A 22907-nucleotide genomic window follows, 5' to 3' on the forward strand; every position below is an offset into this window, starting at 1 on the left:
TGTCAAACCTATATGGGCACCACCCCAGCATGCTGAAATTAGTTCCTTTATTTCTGAGCCACCAGACATGGATCAGAAGCTCCCCTTGTCTCTCTCAGAGACAAATACCTCAGAATATTTCTTCAGTGTGCAAGCAAATTTGCCTCCTCAAAAAAGCAACAGGCTTTAAGCCGTGTAGGGGCTGTCACAAACAAATGTCTTTGACCACTCCCAAGTCGCAGTCCGCGTCAAAGGTTCAATTCTGCTCCCAGTCCTGAATTTCACGAACCCACTCTTGAGGCCGGTCTTCTTCACAGTCCAAATTGTCTGATAAGTCAAATAAGAAGCACAAAGAAATCGAAGCTGGATTTCGCCCTCTTGCACCACTTGCATTTGCCTGAACAGACGCTGGGGTAGCGAGTCAACTCTTGACATCTTTACGACAGCTGATTCTGGCACAACCCGAGTTTCTCAGGCCAACAGCCACGTCGCATCAGATCAAAAAATTCCACGCAGCTATGCTCTAGCTCTTCTAATCTCTATCGACTCTATCAGGCATGCTTTCTGGCCCCAAGAAGCCGAGAAGCCCTCCATCGGGAATATGACTGGCGAGTTCACTTTCCGAGCCAGTTGGACTTTCCGAGCCTGTTTTACCTCCGACTAGAGTCCTGGCCACATTTCTGGAACCAAGAAGTACACCCACACCGGGCACTTATGTGTCGATGCCAGATTAGGAGGTCCCAAAAATTCTGTCCTCCGAATCAATTCCTGTCTGACCTCGACCAAAGTTGTGCCCAATACCACACAAAGCTCCTCTTCCCCGGCTTGAATTAACCTCTACAAGGGAGAACACATACAGCACATCCCCTTTTCAGTACGGACTCAGACAGCGAATACGACCCAGGTAATGAGTTGGCTCAAACATGTCAGGATGATAATTGGTACGATAACTTGCAGAAGGCTAGTGGTCTCAATACTTTCCAGGAAACTGACCAACTCTCACTGCCTGTACCGGCCACAGAGGAATCTGCTTCCTGCACCATGGTAATGCAATCGACTTTGGAGGCTAATACCAGTGTATTTTTCCGAAGTCCAACCTAAGGAAACCACTTCAGAGCCCTTTTTTTTCTATTAAATGAGGCACTGACCCCGATTCCTTATTGGATGGGATAACCTTGTTCTGACCTCCAATAACCAAAGAGCACTCTTCTTTTGAAAGTCTAGTGGCGCAAACCTCCATGAGCAGGTCTAACCGGAATACCTTCCCTACCACTACCCAAACAGGGAAACTAAACAGGTGGAAATGTTTGGGAAACTAGTGTTTCTTCTGCCTTTCTGGCACTGATCAGTTGCCATCCCTGGAGACTGGGTGATGTTGGATCTGCAGGACTCCTATTTCCATATTCCCCTCCTGCCAACCTATCAGTGCTACCTGCGGTTTCTATTGGGAGAGGCGCATTTTCAGTTTGCGGTTCTTCACTTTGGTCTCACCAGTGCACCACGGGTGTTCACGAACGTGATGATGGTAGTGTAGTGTAGGTCCTATATTCCCAATAGGCTCTGTGCATTGGAATAATATATTCAGCAGTGTAGACGTAGGACTGAGGTCGACTAGGTCTCTACTGACTATATTAGACTTAAGGTTTGCCAGCTAGCTCAGAGGTCACTAGAAACTTTCTCGAATAAACGAGGAGGAGTTTAACCTCCCTGGATAGACAAGAAGGGATTAGCTTCTGACAACCAATCAACATGACAACTTTGCTCCCTCAGAATAAGAGTGTATCTCTAGAGTCGTGTGAAAACAATAGACAGCTATTTCACTCAGTCAAGTGTGCATACTTAGTTTCACCAGAGTGCAGAGAAAAGAGAGACTGGCGTTTTCAATAAAAGGTGTTTTTTATTGAGCAGTCATACAAGAGAAATGAATTGCCACAATTGCAATACTCATAGTAAAGTAAAGTGCGTACAGTAAAAGGAGTATTATGAAATAATACTGTAAAAGCATTGATATGGTTTCTTAGCCATATGATACCTTAAAATAGATAAAATATATACATATAAATATACATTGACTAACGTACTCAACTGGTGCTTCTAAATACGCTTACCCCGGTGTACCTGACCTAAGCCTAATACGTGGGAAGGAGTAAGTAAGTAGCAGTTTAAGTTAAGTTGGTTTTGCCAAGGAATCTGAATCAAGAATTCTCTTAAAGGGTTTAGTCAGGTCCGTACCTGGATATCAATCAATCAAGTCATTTATATAGCGCACTACTCACCCGTAGGGTCTCAAGGCGCTGGGTGGGAGGGGGGTGCCGCTACTGCTCGAACAGCCAGGTCTTGAGCTTCTTCCTGGTATCTGGAAACACCGGAGCTGGATTTCTCGGCAGGAGAAAAGACAACGTCTCTCTCAGTACGTCAAAGAGGAGGGGCGGCGTCCGTGGGCTCTCGCATCAGCTGGGCTCTCGGGCAAGTAGATAGACGCTCTGCTCCAAAACCACCACCGTGTGTTTGCTTAAGGCAACGTTGGTATATTTATACCTGAAAGGTGCAGGGTTTTGACGTAAGGTTGGACATAAGACGTCAATGAAGATGTCACTAAGAACTGGCCATTCTTAGAGTGCTCACAGGAGTTCTAGGACGAAATCAAAACAAGAGCAATGGGGAATTCCCAGGTTGCTGGAGGTTTGGTTTGTTTACAGAACTCGTTGTACTTTCTAGGAGCCTGGGGAAGTAGCCTTGCTTAATTTGGACAGCATGGGCTATGACTAAATATGAATATGATTCTTATGCCTTTATAAGAATATTATTCATTATAACCACACAAGGGCATAAATCAGGACTATCGAATTTAGGGTCCTAGATAGAACTACAACACCCACTCCACGATCTAATGTCCCTCATTACTTAAAACTAAGCAATAGTAAACATATGATGATGAATGTGTTTTCCAACCCACCCCAAAATACATAAATTTGCATATTGAAATGGTATATGGTAATACACGAAATGAGTAGTGGTACTGTACGCTTATCAAGCAGTGGTATCATTCAGTTAAAAAATGCATATATATCAGCTGAATGATTTGCGAAAATTTACACATGAAATGGCTCTTAATACAGAAAAGAAGGTCAAGACCATTCCATCACATATAAATACAAATTCTGTACATATGCTAGAGGCTGAGGTAATATATTGTCTCTAGAGTTCCTAAAATAGAATCTCTGTTCTCTAAGAATAGTTCTACTTTAAGCAGAGTACTTTGTGCCTAAAAAAAGTAAATATTTTGAAGGTGAGAAAAAATTATTTCGCTTTCACTGGAAAAAACAGTTCCAAAAGTTTTCAGTAGCTTTTGTTTATCAAAGCTGAAGGCCGAATTCAGAGTTCAGGGAACGCTGTGTGCTTGTTGCTTAAAAAGTTATTCTTTCTGTTCAGGGGAGAACATCATTTCAGACAGACTCTCAAAAAATTGGTCTACGGCTTCAGGTGAAAGTTCGACCAAGTTTGAAAATGCCGCAACAGTGATGAGAATGATTGCTATCATCGATGTCAGGATCAGCAATGCTCACAGGTCGTACCTGGGTGATGCTGCTCTCACCTCGTACTTCACTACCCCCTAATCGTAGTGGTGAAGTCTCAACGAATGCCGTCATCAGAATGGGTAGCCGCTGGGGACAACACGATGCATGAGCCGTTACAGGACTTAGCAAAGTATCTGTATCCAATGGTACTGCTGATGGTAGTGTAAGACAAACGTCCAACACGCATTCTTCTCCGCATAGCATACATCGAAGCACAGGTAAGATGCAATTCTGCCAGATGGGTCTGAATGAAAGAAACCAGGTCATATTCCGATCTCTTAGCCGGGCAATCCAAGGACTTTAGTTATGCGGTCCAGATAGCGTATAGCTAGGATCGTTTATTCCATCGTTGCTGGAGTCTTGTCTGCGACTTGGGTTGCCATATCGGAGCAGAAGGATCAAAAATAAAATTCCTGCTACGAGTCCCAAAAGAAGTGTTAGGCCGCCAAAGACAGAATGGACAAAATTAGGAAAAATGCCCAGAACTGTTTTGAAGGGTGTTAATAGTCCCGAAAAAATTGTCTTAAATACATGTGGGATGCCACTGGTATCTGACATATTTAGGATTTGGCTTAGCATTTCTGCGAAATGCACGGGGCAATTTGTTGATAAAAGGCTATGTATCTCTGCCGTTGTCCTTGCAACTTGCAGATCATACGTTTCTTTTGATGACGTTAAGGGCACAGTTGTCTGTAAAAGAACAGACTTTATTCTGCTTAAAGTATCAATTCGAATAGAAGAGATATTCAAAGAAGGCCAAATTGTTGCCTCCGTATCTGGAGTGCTGTTTGGATACAATACTTGCATACAGCAAGTGACCATGGAACTAACGCTGACGAGATAGGCTTTCCCTGGCACCATGCCACAACAGCTGTGGTCCACTATTAGAATATAGCTCCCGTTAGAAAGCCGTCTAAAGAATGGCTCTATTCGTGTTGCAGGGGTGCCGTGCTGGTGACATGAAAGGTTATTTGAAGTCCCCTCACAGGCCCCATGCAAGTTAATACCTTGACACAGAAGTATACCGCTTAGTGATTGTTTACAATTGTTACCACTAAGAAATACATTCTGTTTCCTTTCACTGTAAAATGTGTGTGTGTAAGGTAATTTCCATGATGACTTGATGTACCCTTTACCCAACCTTTCATACTGGCCCGCTGGTATATACTCTTGGCAGTATTTAAATTGAAAAGTTGTTATCGGAATTGTAATTATTCCGTGTATTATCCATTCAATGACAGGTCTTTCTGACATTGTCAATGGTAATCAAGTTTTTCAATGCTCAGAATCGTATAGTCTGCTCCTTTTTGTGCCAAACTGATTTGTGTATCAGTAAGGTTAAAGATAGAGAATAATGACGTTGTGTTGATTAAACGCCAGGGCACGTAGCCTGAACGCAGATTTTGCAACGTCCAGCCAAGCTGTACGATAGAACGCAATTGGGACTGACCATGTTGTAACATTAGTAAGTCCTGCTCTATTATATCAATAGCAGATGATACAATACTGTCCAGTGAATATATTCTGGAGGACAGAGTCATTAACCCATTGTCCACAACAGAAAGTGATTTTTCCAAATTAATACGATCAATTTCTCGTATTTTTTCTGCTGTTTCAATTTGCATTACTTTCCAAGCTTCGTTGTACGCAGCGTATATACCGGCCGCTATGAAACTTTTTGACGCTGTTTGCGTGGTCCCATTACGAAATCACGCAAGTCAGCACCGTCTTTAAGTAAAGTCAAGTGTTGCTTAATTTCAGCCAGTGTGGATTTCTGTAGCCATTCGAGGCAGAGTTTCCCTACACTGTATGTTGTGACTATCCCTGGATGTTGTCTCTGGGAGTATCTTGGGTCTGGCCTGGTCATTTTTAACCCCTGTAATTTGTTCAGGAATCTATCTTGACAGTTATTTGTGTCTGTGGGCCAGATCAACCATTGTTTCCAATCAGGATGTGTTCTGTTTTGGTTAAAAATATGGGAAACGTCTATCTCAACATCTGTAGTGCTATTACTGTCAGGTGTTGGCTTTGGAATAGACGGTTTGTTTAAATCTTTTATCTTGGCTAGGCCAAGACAAGTAGTCTGTTGAATGGTATCATTCAAGAATATTATTTGTTCAGGGATCATGCAGGCTCTAAATAATTCTTCTAAACCTTGTACCTGCCAATTATTGGTACCCCAGATGGTTTTTGTTTAAATGTTGTTTTTCCAGAATTCAAAACCAAATGTAATCATTTTTTCATAAAATGTTTCCGAATAGATCAATTTAGTATTTGTCAGCATTGTTTTCCCCCTGTCTTATTTAACAGTTTGAAATAAAACATTTCTGCATCACTTGTGTTAAACCCTGAGAAATATGGGAATTTCTCGTAAAATGTTTTCGAACTGCTTTGAGGTGGAGTTGCACAATGTTCCCATTGATTATAATTAAAAACATTTCTAGGCTGAGCAGATTTATGCAAATAGTGATGTGCAAAGTGATTATAACAATACATTTCTTCATAATTTGATGAACCCTGTAAGTAATCATGTTCTGTAAATTTTGCTGACATTACTAAATCTGACATCATATCATTATTACTTTCAAAGTCCCAATCATCAGAGAATGTACTTGGTTTTACAAATTCACTTAATGAAACCTTGAACTGATGTGGATATTTCAAGAGCTCAACCGGGCCATAGATTTCATAATCCGTTTTGTCCCATGCTACCCCACCGGGTATTGGATTGGCTGTGACATTCACTGATGATAGTTCTCTTTTCTCGATGTGAGATGACTTGTGAGGCTTTAGGACCAAGTTGATGTTCTGACTTGCTGTGTCCATTGTACTGTATTTTTCTTCAATGAATTTTCCCAAACAAAGAACCATGATGAGCCAAAGCAGGAAGAAAAGTACACCTAACAGAATCCAAAATTCAATCCATGGAGAAATCAGATAGGTTTCTTTGAGTTGATGTAGAAGTTCAGTTATTTTGTCTTTAAAAGTTTTTGTTGCTGGCGTTTCTTCCTGTTCGCTTGGATCTTCAGAAAACTTATCGAAATTGATGAAGTAGCTAGATGCAGTTCTGTCAATTGTTGGAATCGCTTCCGGATTTTTAGTTGCTTTTTCATTTTTTGTTTCATTAGCATAGTCTGAGGCTACATCGTTGTAGACTGGTGTTTCTTGACGAACTGTTGCAATTTGGGTTTCAAGAGGTACAAGTTCCATGGCATTGTTGCATAGTCCTTTTTTATTCACTGCAGGTTTATCAAATGTGATTAGTCTCTCAGTTTGAACCTCTTGTATTGTAGCAAGTTTTGGTACTCTGCTATTTCTTGGGAGTCCACTGGGCCTACTACTTATTATTGGCCACATGATTGTGGTTTTACCAGGTCGATGGATACAACTCGGTTCTCCTTTTGACCAGCAAGGGGCGGTAGTACAACTGATCTCGTTCCGCTGATAGCTAAGACAGGTACTGCTTTTCTGTAAGAAGGCCCAAATTCCTTCTTTACCGCGATCTCTCTGACCAGATCCCCAATCTTTGGAATCCAGGCAGGCCTTGCTGGGACAGGTGGTTTATCTTCAGTGGCTGTTGGCTGCTGTTTTAACTTTACGTTGCTCAGGCCTTTTCTTGTTTCATTTAAGTCCTGTAAAATAGCCAAACGATCTTTGATATCAAAGCATTTTTCTTCTACCACTGAAGTCTGACTATCGAGGTCCTGAATATGCATTCTAGTCCCGAACAATAGTTCGTACGGACTGAAACCTTTCAGAGAATTTCTTGGCAGATTATTAAGACTACGTTGGACACTTGTTAAATGTTGGACCCACCCATCACCCGAACCTAATACCCTCGCTGTTATAGATTGCTTTATGTCCCGGTTTTTTCTTTCCACTATCCCATTTCCCTCAGGATGGAAGAGTACCGCAATGCAATGCCCATGCTGGTCATGGTCTCCTTATAAGCTCGAGAGCTAAAAGCAGGACCCTGGTCAGAATGTAGCATGCCAATTGCGTATGTGCCGATAAAGACTCGCAAATCTTTTATAACAGTTCTGGTGTCAGCCGAGCGCTGGGGCCACATCCAAATGAATCTCGTGCAGTAATCCACTGCGACCATGATATATTTATAGTTGCCATCCCTTTGTAAGGGACCACAGTGGTCCAGGTAAACACACGCTAATGGTGTATCTGAGATTAGAAGGGGCGTCTGTGCTTGTCATTTCACTGTTGATACTTTCATTCTTTGGCATATCTCGCATTCTAGAACATAGTTCCTAGTCTGTTTTCTCACACGTGGCCACCAATATCTCTGTTTTAATAACGATATTGTGGCAGAAACGCCAGCATGTGCAGAAGGCAGCTCTTCGTGTGCCGCTGTAATTAGTCCTAACTTGTGTTCCATGTTTGGAATTGCCCTATCCCCCACTCCAGGGATTCGAGCAAATGGAACATTATTCGCATCAGTTATGTATGAGTACTTTACTGGAAAGCCTTTCGGGAGTGATTGTATATCATCTTTTACCGTAGCACTGACAGCTTGCATTATATCGCTGTCTATTTTTGTTTTTGACCGGGTGATAGCAGCTACGGAAGCCGTCTGCACAGCTGCCTTCGCGGCCTCATCAGCCAATGAATTCCCTGCAACGTGAACGCCATCACGTTGATGACTCAGTGTATGTATCACGTGAGTCTTTTGTAGTTCTTTCTGTAAAAGAACTACTTGTTCCCAAAGCGTTTTATGCTTGATTGTGCCACCTTTTGCATCTTTGAAACCGTTTTGAACCCAGTTCTGCAAGTATTCATTATAAGACTGAGCGCAGTAATATGAATCGCACACTATTAGTGTGGGGAATTCGCGATCGGTATTTTCAAGCGCCATCTTAAATGCTAGTAGTTCAGCTCGCTGAGCTGTACAATCTCCTAGAGATTGGGTTTTAGTGACCAATGGTCTAAATTTTCCTTCGTGCCAACGACCTTTAACAATCGCGCACGCAGCACTGTAAGCTTGTTTACCCCCAACTGCGGGTTGTGCTGAGCCGTCTGTATATATTATACAGCCGTAGTGTTCTAGAGGCAGGATTTCGGTCGGCAGAGGACATTCATATTCATATTGTAGAAATTCTTGTGTTTTCAAATTAGGATCAAATTCGTACACTACGTCTGTTGCAGCAAGAGAATTAACCCATTGTATCCATCTCGGATGTAGTGCTTTAGCATTTGGAATGCTTGCTTTTGTTACCGCTTCTAGGGCTGGTACTGGTGTAAAGATTATTATTCGTTTACCTTATGCTAGGGCTCTTTCTTTTGCTACAGCAGTCTGGACCGCAGTTAGAATTTTTTCAGTAGAACTGAATTTCATTTCAGCTTGTGTGTACAAGTGTGATTTGTATGCTATTGGTACCGTTTCTCCCTCATTAGAGGTCAGGTACGTGAATCCCCATCTTCCTGGGATGACTCTGATTACAAGGTTGCGTATGTTTTCGCGTGTTTGTAATTTAGTTTTAGCTAACATGTCTGTTTGCAATGATCTTAAAATTTCTGTGTGTTCCTGAGTCCAATTGATTGGTTTGAAATCAGGTTTTATTAATTCATAGCGAGGTTAACCCTCTCTGCATAGTTTAGAATGTATGTTCTTCCGAAATACAGGAAACCTAGTATTGATTGTAAGTTCTTAAGCGTTTTAGGTGCTTGGAGTACAGCGCACTTCTCTAAGGCTTTTGCCTTCACTTGATAAGTCATATCCTAAAAATAGGACAGTTAGATAGGCAATTCGTGACTTTTTAAAGTTGAATTTGTAACCCTCAGCTGCGAACCCAAGTATTATGGTGTTCACTCTTTTCAAGTGAGTATCCAGGTCATCATCCGTGAGATAGATGTCATCGACATAGGATAATGCCTCATCATCATATATTTGTAGTAACTCTGTTACTCTTGCTGAGAATAATCCTGGGCTATTCTTGAATCCCTGTGGGAGTCGACAGAATTTTTTTTGTGACCCCATTATTGAGAAAGCGGTCAAATACCTGCTTTCAGGTGCAATGTTTTGACAAAAGAATCCATTAGAGATGTCTAATGTTGTTTTGTATTTTTTACGCACGATGTTATTCATTAGTGCTTCACTGTGTGAGTTTTGTACTGCAAATGTTTTGCAACATGAGTTAAGATGTCTGTAGTCCAAAACTAGACGATATGAATCGTCTGGCTTGGAGACAGGAAACAAAGGATTGTTCATTTGTGAGGTGCATGTTTCAATCACCCCTTGGTATTCAAGTTGATCTAAGATCTCCCTGACTTGCTTTTTAGCTTCTTGTTTAATTGGGCACTGCCTTTGTGCAGTTGGTTGACATTTTAACTGGATTTTGTGAGGAGGAGAGTCCTCATCCCATCCTACATGATTTTTATGTAATGCAGGAGCTTGGGCTACTGCCCATTTTCTTGCATATGTATATTTTCTATGAATTGGAACATGATTTGAGAAGGCAGGCATATCATTTCTTCGCCATGAGGGCACTCCCTGACAAACTCTGGTGGCCAGTCTTTCTCAGCTAAAAGGATGTCATAGCCTTTCGAAAGGTTATCCCAAAAGAGACCTCTTACTTTCCTAGTCTTATCTCCCTCTATACGCAGTGTTATTTCGTATAGTTTATGAGGTTTGCTAACTCTGGTATCTGCAGTTTCCACTTGAATGTATTCATTTGTGTCCACTGTCTCCAGAAGATTCATCAAGATCTTGCAAGCTATGGTCACTTCTGCTGCGCTATCTAGCATTGTCTGGGCCCACTGTCCGTTTTTCAGTTGTGTCCTCAGTATCCTCGGCATGTTTAATTATTTTAATACTGGCTACATTCTTTCTTGGAAATTGTAATTTTTTACTTTGATGAGCAGGTTCCTGGTCTTTGGACTTGACGTGCTATTCCCTGTGTTCTGACCGTCCTCTTCTTTCCGATTTCTGTGAGGAAGTCGGAAAAGATCGAGAGGGACGTGTATCAATATCTTGATATCTATCAGGTTTTTTCAAATTAGCCCTATTTCTAAGGTTGTATCTTTTCTCAGAGGGCTCCCTCTGGGGAGACTTGTTTCCTCGGTCAGGGGATCTTTCTCTTCGTTGAGGAGACCTTCCTCTGGACTGGAATCTTTTTTCTTTTGGAGTGGATTGTTTATTTCCATCCCAGCTCTTTTTTGGAGTGTTTAGATTATTTTTAATAAATATTTTTTCAGGATTTTCAGTTAGTTGGGGTTTTACTGGTTTGCCACCCAAACTATCTCTACCTAGTTCTTCATAGGATTTTTCTATGATTTTGGCAAGTTCAAATGGCTGTTCTGCTATATCTGTTTCTTTCAATTTCTGGCGGATCGCGACAGATGCTGCTTCTCCTTTTATGTTGGCTAATAATATAGCCGAGACCTGCTTGAAGTCTTTCAGTAATTTCATACCTAGAGTTAAAGCAGGTTCTGGACCGTATTCATTTTGAATCTGTCTTAACACATCTGGTATTACCGCCATGGACGGAACACCATGTGTTTTTGTGTAAATGGAAGCAAAGACTGTGTCCCAAGTGTCACAGTCCTCCACATGTGGTGCGCTCCCCATTGGAAGACAGATAGTCAGAATTCTGTGTTTCTCAGTATGTGTAGTATCAGGAAATACTGCCTCTATTTGAGTGATTTTTTTGTGCTAACCAGAATGGAATTTGTTCCTGTTTTGACGGTACTTTACCAAGACATGATTGTATGTTCTGTGGTGTAATTTTGTTTGTGTTCCCCTGATGAGGGGTCAGCTGTGGGATGTTAATAGCTGGTTGGACTGTTGAAGTCCGCATTACATATTGGACTAATTGTCTATGTATTTTAATCAGTTGTTTTAGCTGTGCTAAAAGTTCTGGTACTGACATTTTTTCGATGTCCCGATGTGGTGTGTAACTGGCTAGAACCGGCCACGTTGCTCCTGGTCTACCTAGTGGACCGAGCCTGGTGATGTGATTATTATGTTTTAGGGCGCCTTTAAACCAACCTCTTGGTAATTTAGTGGGATTTCAATCTCCTCAAAAGGAGTGTATTCATCCGGAGGTTCCTCTATTTTGTAATAGTGGAAGTCGTGTGTCACAGCATTTGCTGCTGGAAAGTGTATCCATGAATAGAATACCTCTGTCTGCCGATATTCATGGGCCTCTATCACGAATAGGACTATACCACCTCGTGATGTCAGTCCATTTTCTATAAGTTTAATAGTTATAGTTCTTCTAACGTTGACCGGAATGAGTATAACATTTGGGTTATTCTGTTGGATAGTTGTGTCATCCAACAACAGTTGAGACGCTGAAGCATCTCTTTCTTCGTCTCCGTCAGGCATTTTACTGACAGAAAGTTTTTTTGTTGCAGATCAGGTTTCAAGGAAACAAAGATTAGGTGCACAATATTTTGGAACACTGTATCCTTCAACGTTGACTAAACCAAAAACTATACATAGGAATCTCTTCCTACTAAGTTCCGGCACATTTTAACCTTTTACCCACTCCAGACGTCTTTTGGAGTATTTACGGGAAAAAGGGGTTCTGTGTGAAAAAGCACGACTGATTTACTCTAGTGTCTTGCTTTAGATTATCGCCTTACCAAACGTTGGGCGCCATGTAGTGTAGTTCCTATATTCCCAATAGGCTCCGCGCATTGGAATAATATATTCAGCAGTGTAGACGTAGGACTGAGGTCGACCAGGTCTCTACTGACTATATTAGACTTAAGGTTTGCCAGCTAGCTCAGAGGTCACTAGAAACTTTCTCGAATAAACGAGGAGGAGTTTAACCTCCCTGGATAGACAAGAAGGGATTAGCTTCCCTGAGGATACAGTGGCGACCAATGCATCGCTTCTGGGTTTGGACGCCGTCTGGAATAGAGACCAAGCTCCACTTAAACGTTCTGGAGCTGATGGCCATCCGCTTGGTGGAGAAAGGCTTCCGTCCATCTACCAAGGGAGGGATGGTACAGGTGCTCGCGGACAACACCACTAAGTGGTATTGCAGCAAACTGGGCAGGTTGGTATCTCGGAACCTGTGCCGGAGGTGCTGTTCCTCTGTAAATGGCTGGACCACCAGGGAATTTTCAAGCTGGTAAACCACCTGGTGGGCTTTTTGAATGCCTGAGTGGATCAAGTCATCCACCGGCACTTAGCGGGTTACGAGTGACAATTGCACCTGGAAGTGACGCAAGGCCTCTTCCATGAATGGGAAGGACCTTAGCTTGAGCTATTCACCATGCTGAGATCACTTGTTGTCAGTGCTTATGCACTTTGATGTCTCCAAGACTTTTCTCAGGACCAAACGGGCCCAAAGTCATTATTGTGGCTCTGTATTAGGCACGGAGAGTATGGTGTCCAGAACTCCTGGGATTGAGCATATGTCCTCCAATCATGCTGCCCCTTTGAGAGAATCTTCTGTAGGTAGCAGCAACCAGGCTGGGTTCTGCACCCGCGCCTTTACAATATCCACCTTCATGATTGGAGATTGAGCAGTGATAAGTGACCACCTTCATCCTGACTCCGGAGGTAGTTGATGTCATCTTGACAGCTAGGCATCCCTCAGCAAAAACGATATATGCCTGTCGTCGGGACAGTTTTGTGTTACCTGCATTTGTTCACGAAGCACTGTTGTCTTGACAGTCCAGTTCGCCGAGAGGGGCATTTTGTACACTCTGTCTTGCAGGACTTTCTAGTTTAAGTCCCCTCACAGACCCGCCTATAAATATGTACTCAAAAGACGAGGAATCTGCAACTAGAAGACTCTATAAGAAGAATAAATTACTTAACTTTGGTAACTATCTTTCTGGTAGAGACTCTAACTAGCTGCAGATTCCTCACTGACCCTCCCGTCCTCTGGTTTGACTCTTATCCATTAACAAGATCCCTAGTCCATGAATCTGCACACTGGTCACAACATAGGGCTTTGCATTTGGGGTCGCGCACAGCCTCTGAAGGAACTGATGTCAGCCTGCAGGAGTGGTACCTATGTAGGCTCTGCACATCATTTCTGGAGCAGGACGGCATCAGTGCGGAGCCTAACGGTGCCCCAAGGTACTGCTGAACGATTTCCAGATCAAGTCTCACGCCTGTGGAATATTCAAAAGGTGAGAAGTCACCAGTTAAGAGTCTCTACCAGAAAGAGCATTATCGGAGATAAAAACGTGTTTATTCTGTATGAAAATAATGAAGTTGCTGGTCAGAACAGCTTCCATCCCATCAACCTGGACACTAGACTCTTCCTAGTGAATTTGCAAAATGCGAACAGGCTATATATCTCCCGGAGGTAGAGATTGCTGCCTACAAGCTCCTTCATTAGAAGAGTCTTTATCCTTTGCTTCCATCATTTCTAATGCAACAGGCGGATTGAAAATTTCTCTTTCTTTTACTGAAGCAAAAAGTAAAGTTTTGACCAAGAGTTTAAATTCAGAGGGGTAGAAAAGTGATCTTGATTTTACATGTCATAAAAGTGTGCTGGACCCCTTACTAGTAGCATGGCAGAGGCAGTCATCCGCATCAGTGGTCCTTCCCAGTGTTTGATGGTCCAGATCTCCAGACAAAACAAAATCTGACACCTTTTCTTTTGTTATGCTGGACAAGGAATCTAAGAAATGGGACGCTTGGTGGGAAAATATTTTTTTAGTTCTTCAGTCTGTGTTCACTCAAGACACTTACCCTTTCAGCTTAGGGCCTGATTAAGAGTTTGGCACAGCGGAGCCGGCGCAACAAACGCTGACCATAATACAAGTAGTTAATGCTCAACTGGTAATACAGTCGGTGGTTCTTAGCTATTCCCATGGCGGTGCTTGGAAAAGTGACAACGCAATGGGAACAGCAAAAAGTTCCAGTACGGCGTGGATGTGGACGTCCATGCCATGCTGCAACTTTGTGGGGGTATAGACAGGGGGACACATGTTGTGCCCCCCTGAATGTATCCACATGGCGGTGGGCCATGGAGGCCCTGTAGGGCACCCATTGATCCTGCACCGCCAGCCTGTTCAAAGCGGGGGTCCGCCATGAAAAGGCTGGCAGTCCAGGAACTCATCATAAGCTGAGCTGGACTGCGCCAGTCCCCGCTCAGCATATTGCGTTGTGGTGCTCCTGCGTCATTCCCTGGCGCGCCGACGGTCCACAGCCGCATCCACTGCGGTGCCACTGCGAGTCTGGCGGTCGGTAGGCCACCATACTGGTAATCAGGCCTTTAGTTACTCCTCTCTCACCATTTAGGAAATGTCTGACATGGCTACACCATCCTTGCCTCAGAACATGCAAGTGGTTTTCTACTAACTACTTTCTCAGGGATGTTTTAGTGGGTGCCACAAGCTACTTTGGGTGTGTTCATATAGTGACCGTCTCTCTGTGCTCAGATGAATTTCTTCATGCCTAGTTGCGCAGAGTTGGAAAAACAATGTGATAGACAAAGGCCATTCAGCGGTATGGTGGGTGATGCCCATGATATTTGAGTGTTGAGGTGCTAAGACTTGCTTTGCTCTGCAGCTCCTTCCACTATTTGTTGAGCACGTTTTGGGCGACAAGGGTCATGTCCTTTATACCCTGCTTTTCAAAATGCCTAAAAGCAGCAATGTTTTTAGTTTGAGGGAGCAACTCTTTGGGTTACAAATAGACACGAAGGCCGAGGCTGCTTTAGCTTTTAAAGCATATGCACCTCAATCGTACACATGACCCCTGAGTGCAGCTGAGTGGAATGGCCATTGCTTCTATTAGGTGATGGGGGTAGGGTTAGCCTATATGGGGTCATTCCATTCGAGGCAAAGCAGCAAAGGCTGTGTGAATAGGTAGCCATTTCTGTTGCATTGCCACTGTTTCTTAAAACTAATTTGCTCTTCTGATGTATTTGTCATTCTGTAGATGCCTTACTCTGCGAAAGACATCCTAGCTAGTAGGCTACACAGTGTGTGAGTCTGTGAAGCAAATAGAAAACGAATAGAGACTGTTGTCATAATGTACAACGCTGGACTCATTGCTCGAGGTAGAATCCAGAAAATAATGTTCCTTTTGCTTTTGTTTTGTTTTTCTGATGGATGCTCTTTGCTCCACCAAACTCACAATCACCCTTTCCTTCTCTCCCTCGGATGTTGCTTTCCGGTATCACATTCACTCGTATGTTTATTTTGGCCTAGGAGATGTGTGGAGTTAAATAGACCAGTTTTCATGGCATCCTGATGGAGTCGCATCATCCCATCCGGTGTCATCTGGACAGCTGGATGGCGTCATCCTTTCTGCGCCACCTAGGTGCCACTGCGTGGGAATATTTCACATGAAGAAAGACCGTTTATCCATCTTGCAATGTTACTGAAATGAAGCACATCGTTCTTTCACAAATAGCAGATATGTTATTTGTTAGGTTGCGGACGCTTTTCGCTGCCTGCGTCTGTCGGTATCCCCAATCCATGTTGTCACTGGCTCCTACACTACGGAATCTGTCCCGCACGCCGGAAGCCCCGCTGCCTGGTGAATTCAGGGGGACTTTTACTTTGTCTCCCTGAATTCAGATTTTGTCATACGCTAGGCTAGCCATGAGCGAGGTTAAGTACCTTTCCAGCACTTGAAACAGCCTGCATCCCCCACAATTCCCACCCCTCAGGCCCTGGGTGTGGGTGCTCTCTTGTTTTCGGGCAGGCGGTGAAGCTAGCCTGGTAAGGGTGGAAACCTTCTGCCCCTCTAGAGCTGAAATTCTTTTTGACTTCAGTGAATAATGAGATTATAAGGGAAAAAAGTATGTTGGCAAGTCAGCAGATGTTGACAGAAAGAAATAGCACTAAGTTATGGCCTAGGTACATAGAATTGTGAATAAGCTTTATTTAATATTAACTGAATTGTATATTTCAGACGATGGTTGCTAAATTCAAATCTTAAACCGTGTGCACTGATTCGACTTCGATACTGACATTATTTAACATTTTCTTGTGCGATCAAACAAATGAGGAAAATACGTGCGATGACGCTAAATTTCTTTTCATCTTTTCAATCATGTAGGCTGCTCAGCAGATCATTGAACTTCAGGAAGCGGCTCAAATAAATGCCGGCCTGCAGCCGACAAACCTGGGCAGAAACAACAGTCTCCACGACATGAAGACCGTCGTGAAAACCTGGAGGAACCGACTCCCCATTGTGTCTGATGACTTATCTCACTGGAGCAGTATTTTTATGTGGAGACAACATCACTACCAAGGTGCGCCTCCAGCTTACTAATGCCAATTAAGTGGATTTGTAAAGTCTGCTGCATGATCATCCCTTTTGCTCTTTAGCAATTTTTGCAGCACAAGTCATGAAACAAGATCATATATGTTGAACTATGGGTAATGTTATGCTTGATGTGTTTGGGTATTGAACGAAAGGGTATAGAATATCTAATGATTTGTCTTCTTCCATCTTTTGTTTTTAAGCCATTGTAAATGCCTATGAGAACAGCACTCAACATGATCCCAGCTCTAACAATGCCATGCTGGGCGTTCATGCTTCAGCCTCCGCAATCATCCAGTACGGGAAGATAGCCCGGAAGCAGGGGCTGGTGAATGTCGCTCTGGATATTCTGAGCCGGATCCACACCATTCCAACCGTGCCCATTGTGGACTGTTTCCAGAAGATTCGCCAGCAAGTGAAATGCTACCTTCAGCTGGCAGGAGTCATGGGCAAAAATGAGTGCATGCAGGTACCCTTTGATTGTGGATTGTCGCTTACTGCTCTTTCAGTTCCTGCATATGTTGCTGTGATATCAGTGATTTCAAAAAGGATGACATGAGTGATGTAATGTGGGAGGTAACTAGCAGTGCATGGATAGGGTGCGAGTTATAGTTGCCTTAGGCCACGAGTTATAGTTGTATGTGTGTGTGTATGTATGTGTGTGTATGCATATATGACTCCCCATACTTCGCTTCTTCTGCAAAAAGAAAGAGCGCGGATATGAGTATATATATATGCATATGTGTTTGTATGTGTATATTTGTGTGTGTATATATGTGTGTGTGTGTGTGTGTGTATATATATATATATATATATATGTATATTTTTATTATTATTATTTATTTTTATTTATTTTTTGAGCCCGAAGGTATAGCAAGAATGATCACTAGCTATAACATGAGATCCAGCGAACTGGTACAAATATTCAATAAGAACTGGCATATCCTAGGGACGGACACTATCATGAAAAACAAATTACCACCTAGGCCGTCTGTAACATACAGACGCTGCCAGTCTCTCAGTGATCACCTGACCAGGAGCCACTTTGAGGAATCCCCGAGAACATCTAAATCCAAACCTATCCAGGGCTTTTTTCCGTGCATGCAGTGCAAAGCATGCAAGTACAGTAAAAAGCGGACGGAATACGAAGGGAGACCCAATGACCCACGACCCGTCAGAGATATTACAAAATTCCTGAATTGCAACTCGGATTTTGTAGTCTACTGCCTGGAATGCCCGTGCTTCAAAAGATACATCGGGAGCACAATCAACCCGGCGAAAAAGCGTATCTTGGAGCACATGCGTGCCATCACGAATAGGGATAAAAACTACCCGGTGGCACGCCACTTTGAAATCCACCATAAGAGCAATAGGGATCTATTGTCCTTTTACCTCATTGACCAACTGGGGAAAAGAGAACGGGGTGGAGACAAAGTAAGGGCATTAAGGGCATTCGAGTCCAGGTATATCATCGACCTCCAGAGTATTCAACCTAGAGGACTAAATAATGACGAGGAGCTGTGGGTCCACCTAGAGTAACTAGGATTATTTGTATAGATGGCACCGATAGATACAACAACATGTCCCTGTAAACTAATAAACCCATGTAGATAATGCATTGTTTAACTCACTGCTATTCCTAACTTCTCTCTCTCCCAGAACTGACCTTTGTGTATGACTAAAAAATGCATTGGAGTACACGCCCATAGAGGGCGTAATAATAGGATGAGGGGATTGACAACAGTGATTATAAGCCCATATAGGGCGAAATTGAAATATGTGCGCAAGTGTAACAGGGAATAAAAGTCCTGAGAGGTGGAGGAGGGTGCCATGTGACGCTGTTCAGGAATTAATAAAACATAGAGGTGATATATACATCCATCGTGAAAAACATACGATTAACTGTCACTTTTTTATAATACATGGAAAGTTCCGATAGGCACTTTGAAATAACAAAAGGTATGAATGTAAATAATTCGTCTGATTTCTCGTCTTTTGCCCCCACCTCATTCTCCGTAAATAGGAGCACCTAGGCGCACGAATGAGGAATATTTTAGATAATATTGGGTAACTCCATGTTGTCTTTTTAATTGTGCACGATCACTTGAAGTTCACCATTTCCCCTGTACATTGATTACCTTTTAATGTTTGTGTAAGAACTACAGCACTGCACGTTCAAATATGGCCGCCGAAATACTGTCGGCGGAGTTGGTCCTTTCTCTATGTTCAGGGAAGGTTGGGGATTTAATGGTGGCTGAAATGTAATTGTAATTGACACTGACGAAGCCTAAACTGTGAAACGCGTCTGTCAAGGGGGCAGGGGGGGTCTGCCAATAAACCGATTGTGGTGAAACACCGACTTGGAGTGCCGTCTATCTTTCACTCTGTGGATTAGAGTGTGTGTCAAGTGTGTATATATATATATATATATATATATATATTTCCAGTCCCAGATTCCTTCGTGTGAAATCAGGCGCTGACACTGTGGGATCAGTGTATCAAAGAAAAAGGTTTATTCCATATGATTAGCTTGACGCGTTTCTGCAGCAAATACCACCTTGTTCACAATATATGAACAAAACATCCAGCTCCCACAAAGAAAACTCCATGGAAGAAGGCACATACACGAAGTGGTTCAGGATTCTGCATCAATTTAATTAATCAAGTCGCCCTCCATCCTAAGTACAAGAGACTCGTTTCAGCCTACACGGAGGCCTTTGTCAATATATATATATATATATATATATATATATATATATGTCAATATATATATATATATATATATATATATATATATATATATATATATATATATATATATATATATATATATATATATATATATATATATATATATATATATATATATATATATATATATATATATATATATATATATATATATATATATATATATATATATATATATATATATATATATATATATATATCCATCCTGCCGTTTTCCCCTCAGGGCTGGATGAACAAAAACAGGTACAGACCACCAACGGCTCGTGATAATAAGTGCTATTTATTTCACCACGACCTCCTCATCATGATGCGTTTCGACCGGGTCTCCCCGGTCTTGGTCACATATATATATCCTTTCAGGTGTAGAGTGCCACATAAATTATGCAAAAAAGGAGCAGAAACCTTTGGGTAGTTCCCAGGTTTAAGTGGAGAGCAGCTCCTGTATAGAGCACCCTACAACACTAGTGACACTCCGCTAGAAAAACAGACTTTTGAGGTGAGCAGAGTCATTGTCTAGCCCGGGTTGTAGGGTGTTCAAAACAGGAGCTGTTCTCTACCTAAACTTGGGAGCTGCCCAGAGTTTTCTATTCCTTATTTCATTATTCATTCAACACTCACAGCCTGAAAGGGTATTGTTTTGACTTATACTGGGTGCTCAATTGTATCTGGACAAAGCCAAACCTCTCTGAAGAGCTATAAAAGCGCAACACGTGTCCGGGGTTGCTTTAATTTATTCCAGGTTGACTTAGATGGTATTGTACCAATCCAAAGCTGTAATATTGTGCCTTGAATGGCTCAGCGTGGATGGCTTAGTTCTAATCCTATTCGCAATGACTTTGCTGTAGAACTGACAAAAGACTTTATCCCTTTCTAGCTCAGCGTGGATTGCACTGTGCTAATCATTTCATGAGATTTCACATGGAAATGGAAATTTCGCCCCCACTTACTGAAGACCCTGGTGACTGCTTTGCTCAAAGTTGTGATGCTTTTCCATATTGGTCATTCGCTCCACGTCATCCTTCAAAGGAGGAGGAGAGATTCCATTGGCTCAACTCGAAAAGGAGGCTGAGGTTTAACGCTGACTGCACAAGCGACCATTATTTTGCAAACGGCTTCCTCTTTGTACCGTTTTCTGGAGCACAGAAAATAAAGGTGGTGTAGAAAAGGATCTTGTGAACATTGATAGTCTTCTGCATTAAAATCTATTATGCACTGGCCACAAAAAAAAGCCTGAAAGCCTGCAGGCTCATCCCACTAGGACTGAGACATGGGAATCTGTCCACATGTTCACGAAACACTGATGCCTTGAGAGCCAGGTCTGATGGCATGACCATTTTGCCTGCTCTGTCTTGCAAGACTTTCTGGTGAGTCCACTCCCCAGGCTCTCCACCAGTGGGACGTACTGCTATGGTATCTATCCTTATTGTGAACAAACTGCAATTAGTAGTCTGCATCAGAAGAGCAACATACTTATCTTTGATAATAGTTTTTTTGGTGGATAATCTAACATACCACAGATTTGTCACTGCCTTGTTCTGAGAAGTGACTTCTGAACACCATTATAAGGTGCAAAGAGATTTTAGCACACCATCCCCTGTAATTTTTTATGGTGCTCTGTATCTGAGGGCGCGGAAGGCAAAGATTAGGAAACTGATTTCAGGACTCTGGGATGGTGATTATATGCAGCTCTTACTCCATCACTTCCTGAGAGGATCAGAATCACAATTGATCCACATAGCACCACTTCTCTGAGCTTGGGAGCATGGCTGAGTAATCCGGTCTGGCACCTGGGGATGTTCTTAAGGTGAGGAAGCTGTGTATACATGGAGTATCCACCAGAAAAAGCATTACCGAAGGTAAAGGCCCATGCTCCATGGGTAAAGATGCTTAATTCCATCAAAGAAAATCTAGGTAGGAAATGCAGAGTAATGTTTGTTTTTTTTCTGGCTAATGCTTGTTTGGTCCAAGAACATCATCATGTCTATTTCATGAATCTGAAAGAGACACATTAGTATTAGATTCCTTACCTTAGAATATCCCCAGGCGTCAGACTGGATCCGGAAATTTTTGCGTAGCAGTACCCTTGCGCGTCGGTAGGCGCGTCTGCGGCTCCGCGTCCGTCGTCCGCGTCGTGGGCGCCGTGATGACGTCGTCGGAGTACTTAGACGCCGCCTCCGCGTGCTGACGTCAGTTCTTCTTTTTTCCACGCCAGCTAGCGCAGATCTGGAAAAAGCAGTAACCCTAGTCAATTTTTGACTAACTTTTTGATCCTTTTTGATTGCTATTTCGAAGTCTCTCGACTCCGAAACGGTGCCGCTAGGGATGCCCGGCTTCAAGCATTGTGACGATTGCGACCGGCTGATGTCGGTCACGGATCCTCACCGTGTGTGTTTGTCGTGTTTGGGCGTCGACCACGACGACAAGGCCTGCTCCGACTGCCGGGCCCTCTCTTCGAAAGCCAGGCGGGAGCGGTCCCGTAGGCGCCTCGAACTCCGGCAGTCGGTCCCGCTCCGTGAGAGGTCCCGATCCCATGGGAGGTCGACGGACAGGTCGCGGGCTCGGAGCCACCACAGCTCCGAGAGTAGGCCGCACTCCCCTGGGTCGAAGTTGTCGTCAGGTAAGAGGCACAAGAAGTCCAAGCGGCGTCATCGCTCCTCGGACTCCCCCCGACGCTCGCACGATGCGGCCGGGGGTTCGGGTGACACCACCCACGCGGCTCCGTCGGAGTCGCGGGCGCCGCGTCCATCTCCACACCCTCCGGTCCCTGGGCTGAACGCGACGCCGGAGGAGGTCGAGCGCGTCCTCTTGGCCATGAGGAACCTCTCTCCTCCGACGGGCTCCGCGGTGCCTCCGGGCTCAGCGGACCTGTCTGGGAGCCCTAGCGGGTCGGCGGCTCCGGCCCCGACGCCTTCGGGCCCGGCGCCGCAGGTCCCCGTTATCCCGACGCCGCTGGTGCCTTCGGGCCCGGCGCCGAGGGGCCCAGTTGTTCCGACGCCGCCGGCGCCTTCGGGCCCGGCGCCGCAGGACGCCGCTGGTCCTCCTTCGGGATCTGGTTCGTCGGGATCTGACGACCTCCCCGGCGTCGGACCCTCAGGTGTCGGCCCCGGTCCTACCTCCGTTCCTGTTCGGCCGTCGGGACAGCCCCGCTGGGCGCCGCTCCAGACGCCGTTAGGTGAATTTCACTTTTATGAACAGGCCCCATTGGTTGAGGACCCTGAATTTCAGGAGATGGGTGAGGAAGAGGACTGGGAGGGGTCTGAGGACCCTCTGACCAGGGAGTGTCAGTCTCATGAGGACTGGACAGGAGACCTTGGGGAGGCCAGTGGCCTGGACACCTCTCCAGACACTGGGTTTGTCTCCCCTCCTACCGTGGCTTCGGAGGAGGGGGCAACATATAA

General features: G+C 43.8%; 1 protein-coding gene across 1 annotated transcript in view; it reads left to right on the forward strand.

The window, feature by feature from the left end:
- The window catches only part of TRRAP (transformation/transcription domain associated protein), an 885394-nt gene that overhangs the window by 734511 nt on the left and 127976 nt on the right, over positions 1-22907 (forward strand). The window contains exons 58-59 of the mRNA XM_078664902.1: positions 16552-16747; positions 16962-17227. Coding sequence (XP_078521028.1) covers positions 16552-16747; positions 16962-17227 — 462 coding nt within the window. The remainder of the gene's footprint in view (positions 1-16551; positions 16748-16961; positions 17228-22907) is intronic.

Source organism: Lissotriton helveticus, chromosome 10 (assembly GCF_964261635.1).
Source record: "Lissotriton helveticus chromosome 10, aLisHel1.1, whole genome shotgun sequence".
NCBI lineage: Eukaryota > Metazoa > Chordata > Amphibia > Caudata > Salamandridae > Lissotriton > Lissotriton helveticus.